General features: G+C 47.6%; 1 protein-coding gene across 17 annotated transcripts in view; it reads right to left on the bottom strand.

Moving 5' to 3' along the window:
- Nucleotides 1-10,551, bottom strand: part of AOPEP (aminopeptidase O (putative)) — a 358,110-nt gene that overhangs the window by 157,816 nt on the left and 189,743 nt on the right. For 13 of the 17 annotated variants that reach the window (XR_001108893.2, XR_010337006.1, XM_012461952.2 and 10 more), the window contains one exon: nt 1,653-1,842. The exons of the other annotated variants lie outside the window; for them this stretch is intronic. Coding sequence is in view for 11 of the 13 variants with exons in the window: in XM_012461952.2 (XP_012317375.2) it covers nt 1,653-1,842 (190 nt within the window). In the remaining 2 variants the exon portion in view is untranslated. The remainder of the gene's footprint in view (nt 1-1,652; nt 1,843-10,551) is intronic. 17 annotated transcript variants of the gene reach the window in all.

Below are 10,551 nucleotides of genomic sequence, written 5' to 3'. Positions count from 1 at the left end.
TTGGAAAATGCTAAATAGTCTAGTGTATAAGTGGCAGGGATGACGGAGGGAAAAAAGTGACCCAAATATTAGGAACTTGAAAGTGAGCACAAAGCAGTTTAGTTGCTAATTATCCTCATTAGAACTGGTGACCAGGGGCCGGGCGCGGTGGCTCACGCCTGTAATCCCAGCACTTTGGGAGGCCGAGGTGGGTGGATCACGAGGTCAAGAGATCGAGACCATCCTGATCAACATGGTGAAACCCCATCTCTACTAAAAATACAAAAAATTAGCTGGGCATGGTGGTGCATGCCTGTAATCCCAGCTACTCAGGAGGCTGAGGCAGGAGAATTGCCTGAAATCGGGAGGCAGAGGTTGCAGTGAGCCGAGTTCACGCCATTGCACTCCAGCCTGGGTAACAAGTGTGAAACTCCGTCTCAAAAAAAAAAAAAAAAAAGAATTGGTGGTCAGGCCAGGAGTGGTGGCTCACACCCACAATTCCAGCACTTTGGGAGGCCCAGGCGGGTGGATCACCTGAGGTCAGGAGTCCGAGACCAGCCTGACCAACATGGAGAAACTCCATCTCTACCAAAAATACAAAAAAAATAGCCGCGTGTGGTGGTGCATGCCTGTAATCCCAGCTGCTCAGGAGACTGAGGCAGGAGAATAGCTTGAACCCAGGAGGTAGAGGTTGCGGTGAGCCGAGATCATGCCATTGCACTCCAGCCTGGGTGACAAGAGGAAAACTCTGTCACAAAAAAAAAAAAAAAAAACTGGTGGCTGGCCAGGCGTGGGAGCTCACGCCTGTAATCCAAGCACTTTGAAGACCAAGGTGGGCGGATCACTTGAGGTTGGGAGTTCAAGATCAGCCTGACCAACATGGTGAAACCCCATCTTTAAAAAAAAAAGAAAAAAAAAGAACTGGTGGCCAAGTTTTAAAGTAGAAGTTGCAAACTGGGAGCGTGTGCACCTATGGTTGTCTTGAGGAGTATTTTTTAATAATTAGTAAACTTCAGATAAAAATCCAGATTTATAAATTACCTTAAAAAGCTATTTAACAGCGTAGGTTATATTGGGCCCTCCTCCCTTCACCGTGACAATTGGTTAGAGCTGAGTAGCAGCTGTCAGTTTGCCATAGTCCTCGCCATTCCCTAATCTATACCACCCCTGCTTCATTCTTCATTCATTACTTATGAGCAGACATCTGAGATGACTCTGGATTTACGTTTTGCTCTCTTTATTTAAAACACACACACACACACAACGCACACACACATCACCACAATTACAACCACAAAGAAGTGCCTGAGTATGCCATAGCACGACCTTTTCTTCACACCTCTGCTCAATTATCTCCTTTAATCAGAGAGGCCTTCTCTTGCTACCTTCTAAAACAGAATCCACTGCCCCTCTATGGGGGCTCATTTTTCTTCACGGTACTCCACCACTTGACCCATTTCTGATTCACTTGTTTGTCTGCTCTCTCTCCCATCTCTAGACTGTAAATCCTGTGGGGAGAAGGGGCTTCCCTCTCTTGTTTATGCAGCCATCTCCCCAGCAAAATCTGTGCCTCCTGCATAGTAGGCCCTCAGTCCATAGGTGCTGGATGAATGAATGACTAGAAACAGAATTTGACTCTGGATAGTGAAATGCTTAGGGTCACTTTAACCCACCTGCTGTGCCGCAGCCCAAAACACATCCTCCAAGTGAGTGGCAAAGCCTTCACTCAGCCACTCCTCCGTCCAGTCACGGGCCCCGATGGCTAGGCCAAACCAGGCGTGGGCAATTTCATGGCAGAGGCGGGTCCCACAGAGATGGCTCCTTCCTGTCAAGATGCTCTGAGAGAGGAACACGATGTGTGGGCTGTGGATAATGGGGGAGAAAATGCACAGTGTCTTGTTAGAGCCTGTCCTTGTGGCCATCCCATGGGGCAGCATGCCTAGCCTGGCGAGCCTGTTATTATCGTGTGCATGCTAGATCATGACTGATAGGCTTGCGGCTTAGATGCTTTCAGACATAAATAAAGTGGCAGTTTATGTTTCTGGCTGCAGTTCAGGTGGCCGTTTCTGCCAAGCAGTTGTCTCCATCATCAAATGGCTATTACCTGTAATAAGTAACATGCACCAAAGTTTTACACTCAGAAAAAAATTACAAGGCAATGGAAGCATTTACTCTGAAATCTGGACTCTAAAAGAAGAGCAGGTGTGACAGTGTGAAGCCCATGCTCTCAGGAGCGTGATCAAAGAAGACCCTTCAGCCAAACATCTGAGCAGCTTACAAACAAATTGAGAAGTCATGCAGAAGGACAGAAAAAAACAAGAAGAATGGAGCAAAAATGTTTCCATTCCACATGGGAGCTGGCTATGATGTTAACAAACGCGCAGGTGCCAGGGATGGGTGAGGTTTCCAGGAGGCCCGAATAAAGGGCGAGCCTGTGTAATGCCAAGCTTTCCATCGTGTCTGCAGGTGCTTATGGACTCACATGACAGAACAAAATCATGCTGAGAGAGAGAAAGAAGGCAGGGAGTCAACCCACCCAGGTGTGCAAACGGCCCCAGGACTGGCACCAGACAGGGAGATTTATCTAATCTCATTTTCCATACCTGTGTTAAAACCCAAAATACCACCATTAAAACTGCACAGATGAAATGGGAAACAGAGGAGCTGATGAAAGAAAAGGCCCATCAAATACCTTCCATGCCTCCCCCTTCAGCAATTATCTTTTCCAGGACTTGTTTACAGTCTTCCTAATGAAGAATTCGCTCTTAAAAAATCTCTCCTCCATCAGTTGAACAAAAACAGTTGTGAAACCTTCCAAATTAGGAAACTGTACACACGGGTTCCTCCTTTCAAAAGTCATTTGTTTGCCATCATGTCGACTCAGCACAAGCCAAGACTGCTCGCAGGTTTTTCTTCCACTCCCACAGCCCCCATTAGAGAAAACCCCACCTAGAGTTCCCTTACACAACATCACCCATTCAGCTCAGAGAGCTCAACTGCAATCGTGGTAGTCATGTCTGCCAAAACAGACAGCTTTCATGTGAAGTAATAACAGGGCAGGCATGCAAATGAAGAGGCATCTGCCAGGTGCTCCGCAGAGGACACTAGAAACCCCAGAAATTACAAGTGGAGTTGGGGCACTCAGGACAAAGCGGTGCAATGCAACAGGCACCAACGATATTGTTCAGAGCACTAACTCAGGGGGGAAAAAAAGGACAAGGAAGGAAGGAACTGAGAGACACAGGAACTAAACTCCCCTAACTGGGAAAGTCACCCCGTTGAGACGACAAACTGCAACCTGGCATTTTCAAGTAAATGGCTCTGGCATGCGCAATGCTACAAAGAAAAGCCACAGAAATGTACCAAGTAAATAACATTCCAGACATACTGCTGGCAGCAGTTCACCCTTTGGGCTAAAACAAAACAGAAGTAACTTCAGGCCTTATAAACAGGCTCGAGGACAAGCTTGCATGGGCAGGGTCTGCAGCCAGAGAGACAGACGTGCCCGTCCTTACAGAGACTGGAGGGCAGACTCCAGCCAGGACGCTTCCACAAGCGAATGGCTTCGAAATTGCAGTGAGATTATTCATGAAGAAAAAGCCTCCACTGTCCAGGGACCTGCCTGCTGTTCTGTCCCAGTGTGGAAGCCTCACAGGGGGCCCATTTATGCAAATATAAAAGCCTGTGAGGGCCCGAAGGAATGCACAATAGCAGCCATGTAGGGGGTGGCACTTCTTTCTCCCACCCTTTCATTTTTTCCGCTTGAGCAGTCCTTGTTGTCTGCACCAGACTCCTTCCCCACCCTTCAGTGTTCTGGGGACACCACCCTGGCCTCATTTCATCTTGCTGCATTTGGGACGGGGCTCAGCATTGCCAGAATTCCACCTATATTTCCCCTTCCCCTCCTCAATCCTTTCTTCTGAGCTGGGGGTAAAGTACTTCCTACTGTCCTCTGAGGGAGGCCAAGCCTGAACATCCTCGTGGTTCAGAAAGAAGGTCATCTTAACTGTGTAAATGACGGCACTATCTGCAGAAAACATGACCTTCTCCCTGAAAAGCAGTTTTCCTGCTGGGAAACGGAATGGAAAGCCTCCAGGGCCCGTCTGGCCCTCTAAGGTTGAGTTTGACTTACTGGATACTTCGGGGCTATTTCCCTATGAAGGAAATGGCTTCTTTTTAAAACTAAACCAAAAACATAGAATAAGGTTTTGATAACCTTTCTCAAAGGCTGTTGACAAAATTCTGACATAAAAGGACCAACGGCATATTCTTTCAAGGAGAATTTCCTTCCCTCCCTTGGACCCTAAATATCTGAATTTCTCATGTTAAGTAGACTTTTTTAACCTCATCTTTTTTTAGACTGCTTTTCTTCAACGGTGAGTGAAGAAAGGTCTAGTAATTCTCTTTAGCTCACTTCAAGGAAAAATATTAAGTATTCGTTTCCCAACACATAAGCTACCTCATGTCCACCCTCAAAACAGAATGGACCTGTAGAATGCTGCACTCCTACCTCAGCCTGGGTTCACAGGCCCAGCCCGGCTCCTCCTCATCCCCGCACTCTCAGAACTATCCTCATGGTCTGAGCCAGCCTGCCGGCGATCAGTCTTCCCCCTGACAAGGCTCACTGGAAAACTGTTTCCTTTTTTTCCCCTGAAAGGGTCTGTGTCAACTGCCTCTACAAATGCCAGACTGTCGATTCATCACCATTACAGAGAATGGAAGATAATCACTTCAATGCCATCTTCATCCTAAAAACGTTTCTTACATGTTTTTTTTTCAGATCATAATTTATTATTTTTCCCAAATAAGAGATGGGTAGGGAAGTGATATTTCAAATCTCAAAAAGCACAAGCCCTCTTACTTCTATTCCCCACCATAAATTCTTTTTGGCTCCAAGTGGTGGAGGAGGAGGAGGTGGCAGGCAGGCGGTGGCTTGCAGCCATATTCCCCGTGTTGTCATTCTTCCCCAGGAGACCACCACCTCTGGGGCTGCCTCCCCCCGCAGAGGCCAAGCGTATTGCATGTCTGCTGCCTTGCCCCTCGAGATTAAAAATACCATGTCTGGTCTGAAAACAGTTTCTCAAGGCTGTTCCTAAACACTACCTACCCACCCAGATTAGAAGGCTGCGTCTGTTAATGTAAAACATGTTTCTAGCAGAGAAGGAAGGAGGGTCTTCATTACTCCCAGGAGCTGCTCCCATCCTTCAGGAGGAATTCAATTTGGAGCGGAAATGGAGAATTTCATCAGATCTTAAGTAGGAGCTGGTGTTTGATTTATTTCTGCTTTTTCCATGGAGCCCTGACCAGCATGGCCCATTCTGCTATGGAGGGAGAGACTCAGCACTCAGAGGCCCCCACTAGATGCTGCTGCCACAGCAGGTCCCAGCAGGGTGCAGGAGTGGAACCCAGAGGACAGGAAATTGCTTACAATTAAGGACAAGAAAAGCCTCCAGGCCACCCTCCCATTTTACAGGAGCAGACCCCAACTCCCCTCACAGAGAGCAAGTTTACTTTTCTTTTCTTTGTTGAGATGGAATTTCACTCTCGTGCCCAGGCTGGAGTGCAGTGGTGCAATCTCAGCTCACCACAACCTCCTCCTCCCGGGTTCAAGCAATTCTCCTGCCTCAGCCTCCTGAGTAGCTGGGATTATAGGCATGCACCACCACATCCAGCTAATTTTGTATTTTTAGTAGAGATGGGTTTCTCCATGTTGGTCAGGCTCGTCTGGAACTCCCGACCTCAGGTGATCCACCCGCCTTGGCCTCCCAAAGTGCTGGGATTACAGGTATGAGCCACCGCATCTGGCTGCAAGTTTACTGTTCACACAGATTCACACGCTTCTCACAATTTCAATAGTATGTGCAACCCAATATCTCCTGATAGAGAAGACGGAAGAGCCCAGAGAGGGGAGAACCAGGCTCGTTTCCCTCTAAGGTCCAGCAGGATAGTTTTAAGGGTCTTATAATCATGAGCAACAGCTTCTGCTTGTGTGACTTCATTACTTGCTAATTTAAACTAGACAATTGAAACGTAGACTCATAGTAGCCTGGGGCCATTCCTTTCAGGAAGGACAACTGTCGTACACCCCTCTTTGGTTCATGGCCTGTCTTCTCTTTCCTCCATCAGGTGTGAAGTGATGTATGTCAACACTCTCACCAATGCATTTACAGACTGAACCCTCAGCCCTTGCCCCTTCTTCTAAATGAAATCCCTTAGTCCCTCTCTCCTGAATGCAGTCTAATATAGGGGATGCTTCTGTAGTCCTGAAGGCAAAGGGGGAAGGGGGCCAGACAGCCAGGCGGGACCCCCCTTCCTCAACTGCGGGGGAGGGACTCAGCGTCTTCTGCTTTTCTCATCTGGCACCCACCCAACTGCAGTGTGTAATCTTTAAACGGGAGGCTGAGGAGATGATGGGATAGTCTTTTGGGGATATAGGACCTTCAGTAGCCTGAAGTGGAAGCCAATTCCGAAAACTTGAGGAAAACTTGCTACATCTGATCAATGTGTATGGGGATCTGGGTCTGAAAGAAAAGCCTAATGTTAGTAGAAGCATTTTCTTAAGAATTCTGGGCCGGGCACGGTGGCTCACGCCTATAATCCCAGCACCTTGGGAGGCTGAGGCGGGTGGATCACGAGGTCAAGAGATCGAGACCATCCTGGTCAACATGGTGAAACCCGGTCTCTACTAAAAATACAAAAATTAGCTAGGCATGGTGGTGCACGCCTGTAGTCCCAGCTACTTGGGAGGCTGAGGCAGAATTGCTTGAACCCAGGAGGCAGAGGTTGTGGTGAGCCGAGATCGCGCCATTGCATTCCAGCCTGGGTAACAAGAGCAAAACTCCGTCTCAAAAAAAAAATTTTTTTTCTGAGAAAAAAGTAGATGGTAAAACATCCATTCGTTTGCCTGAATGAATGTTGACTCAAATGTGACTATGGCAGAGAGACTGCGGAAAGCCCCAGGGCCACATTTGTGAATCTTGTACCTGGAAGAATTCTTGTATCTCCTCCTTCTAAAGACTCGCTGCTGAGTGCTTGCCACGTGCCAGGCACTGTATCTTACACATGCCATCTCATCGCTCTACCCCACAACCTCAGGATGTTATTATTAGATTTTATTATCTCATTTTACACATGAGGAAAGTAGGGTACAGAGGGGCAGACTGACTAGCCGAAGGTCACACAGTTGGGAAGCAATGGAGCCAGGACTGGAGCTCACACAGTCTTGACTCTAAAGCCTCACTCTGCCCCACTCTGCCTGGGGTCACTGGGTTTAGACCTGTGGCTTCTGGGCTCCAGTTCCTCTGTGCCAGCTCAAGCCCAAGGGCTTAATGATCATTACTCTCCCAGGAGTTCTGTCTTCAGGAGGCACCAACAGGAAGCTATCAACCACGTCCTGAGACTTCTGTTTCCTCCCTCAATCTACATCATAGCTGGGACTGGCCCACGGTGAGCAGGCCTCTTCCTGGTGAGAGGAAGGTAGGAAAGAAGGGTACAGAGGCCAAAGGGGGGCATCACTATTCCAATACTGATGCTCCTGAAGAGCAGTGTCTAGATCCTCATAACTGTGTCCTACACTGGGAGTCCCCAGTGGGCCACAGGAGCATGCGTTAGAAAAGCCCTTACAAAGGCGCTTAGGTCCGTCCTCAGGAAGGCGACACAGGAGTCTACCTCTCTCTGGTCTCCACTTTGCAACTGCTCACCTGCTTTTGCTAAAGCCTGGTATTCTTTTCAAGAAGACATGGTTTAAAGCAAGTCACAAATTCAAAGGGCTACAGGAGGCAAGAAGATAACAAAATTAGGGCTCTAGAGAATGAGACGGGGAAATAAATAAAAAGATGAATGAAGCAGACAAGGAAAGCAGCAGAGAAAGTAGGTGGGGAGCAGAGGAGGGAAATGAAGACAAAGATGAAGGAAACAGAAAGATGAGGAAAGACTAGATGAAGGAAGTGCATTAGAGAAGAGGCCGACAGGCTGAGGGAAGCAAATACAGGGAACAAATGGCGACAGAGAAAGTAGGAAGGACAGGCAACAAAGGAAGGATGCAGAAGACAAGCTGGGGAGGCAGCTAACGAGATGAAGGAGGGAGAAATTGAGGTTACGGACGTGGCAGTGATACAGGGATTGGGCAGCTATGTCAGGGAAGCAAACAACGTTTGCAAACACCGTGCCAAGGCTAGGAGCTCCGGCTTTATAATCTGGTTTAACTTCTAAGTGCTCTTAGAGGAGGCTTACAGTTTCCTGTCACATGGACATGTAAATGATGGATACCTGGATCCTATTAGGGTTCATGGTGGGTGCTCATGGGGGGCAGGGAAGGCTCCAAAGCAGAGCACAGATGACACTGGGGAGGAGAGAGGCATGAGGGTGAAAGCGGAGGCTGGGGACACAAAACACTGTGGCCAGCTTCACCACTGAATTTATTCAAGTGTACTCAGAATTTAATTGGTGAGGAAGGCATTCATTGTTCAGCATTAGCTGTGGCTTACTGCTAGTGGAAAAAACAACAGCACAGCAATAGCAAAACATGAAGACCATGTTGACTCTAGAAACACAGAGACCACCTTGGGCTCAGTGGCAGCTCAGCAGACCATATAGAGGGCTCAGCTACCGACCAGAAGAGCAGCAGACACATCGCCTCTGACCCCCGGGAGACACAACCCAAGAGAACACTGTGCAGACCTCGGTCCTGCACACAGAACAGGGCGGCACTGCTGCCTGACTCTCAGGAGCTGGCAACACCTGCCTCAGGTGCTCTGCCTTAGTTTGGGGTTGGGGGCAGGGGCCGGTTCTGGTGGTTATGGTCATCAAAAAAGATGCATGTGAAACTCTCAGGTTTTTTTTTTTGAGACGGAGTTTCGCTCTTGTTACCCAGGCTGGAGTGCAATGGCGCGATCTCGGCTCACCACAACCTCTGCCTCCTGGGTTCAGGCAATTCTCCTGCCTCAGCCTCCTGAGTAGCTGGGATTACAGGAACGCGCCACCGTGCCCAGCTAATTTTTTGTATTTTTAGTAGAGACGGGGTTTCACAATGTTGACCAGGATGCTCTCGATCTCTTGACCTCGTGATCCACCCGCCTCGGCCACCCAAAGTGCTGGGATTACAGGCGTGAGTCACCGCGCCCGGCCTCTCAGGTTTTAAACTAAAGAATCACAGGCAGAAACAGTATTTTATTGAGTTTTTCAACTAGATTTGGACTCCTTTTCCTCTCTGAATCTTGTTCTGCCTTAAACATTCTGGAATCTCATAGACGAGAGCAAAAAATTTGCTTCTGAAGTTACTGAAGATTCTATCTATACATTTAGTTATACATTTTGGAGACTATACATTTTGGTTATCAGGGACACACCCATACCCACACTATATGAACATATATTTGTTGTAACTGAACATGTCTTTGAATCATCTATAAATTGCTTATGTACTGAAAGCTGTGTATTTTCTGCAGGATCTGGGGAACTCTTCTAGTAAGTAAGTATTAAAGTGAGTAGCCAATTAAAACATGTTGGCAGCCTCACTGGAGCGTGCAGATGACAAAATGTGATTCCACTCCCTTACCTCCCCACGTTCCCCACCTCCATCCTCCCAAATCAGGGCGATGATGTTTGTTCCCATAAAAAGAGCTAATAAAATTAGCCTCCACTGTAATACAGGGAAAATCTTTATTTAATAAAATAATGTATTTTGCTCCATTCCCAGAACAGCAATATAATGGCACCACTGAGAGCCATAATAGCTCATCCTGGTGGTTTTCACGGCGTGCACAGGTCTGTCATGTGTGGCGGTGTGGAGGCCTGGTGGGCTGCTTCATGGAGGGACATGTTGGGGCAGCTTGCAGCCACTCTCAGCAAGGACAGTTCGGAGACTGTTTTCCTTTGAAATAACTCTTTGGGTCCACAACTCAAATCTTCCCATGTTCCTTGTCTGGAAAAAGTTGTGGGGATTTCCCAGAGTATACTCAGAATTTAACTGGTGAGGAAGGCATTCGTTGTTTCCCCAACTGACAGCAAGAATCCAAGCCCTAGTCAGGTCCTCTGCGAATCCAAAAATCCAATACAGGGTCAGGAAGCTGTTGGCTGGGCTGGTGAAAGCAGACACGAAGCAGCAAGGCTGGTCTGTACAACAAGAGGTCTGAGCTCAACAGAGGCACTGACAGCCGACAGAGTTCAGGCGGCAGGACCTCGGTAGCGGAGGCAAGTGTGAGTTCCCCGCCAGGCGGCCACACTGTCAACTAGATTTCAAAGCAGGGGTACCTCTGGGTAGGAACAAGCAACAGAGTGGCCTTGGGGAACAGCACATTAGAATCAATTCTGCTAAATCAAAGCTAGATCCAGGAAAAAAGAATTGAAAGAAGATGAGTTCTCATATTCCCTGACAGCTGGGTGGTGGCAGCAGTGGTGATGGTAGAGAAGAAAGAAAAGAAAAATAAAATAATGATGATACTAAACACATGCATTGTTTATTTTCTCCCAGGCAAAGTTCTAAGTACTTTATGTTCGCTAACTTATTCAATTCCAGCAACCACCTCATGAGGAAGAAATTATTATCTTATCTATTTTACATGTAAGTAAACT

This window comes from Aotus nancymaae, unplaced genomic scaffold, assembly GCF_030222135.1.
Source record: "Aotus nancymaae isolate 86718 unplaced genomic scaffold, 86718_ANA_hifiasm-v0.15.2.pri h1tg000041l, whole genome shotgun sequence".
In the NCBI taxonomy this organism is placed as follows: Eukaryota; Metazoa; Chordata; class Mammalia; order Primates; family Aotidae; genus Aotus; species Aotus nancymaae.
This window is presented reverse-complemented; position numbering and strand designations above follow the sequence as displayed.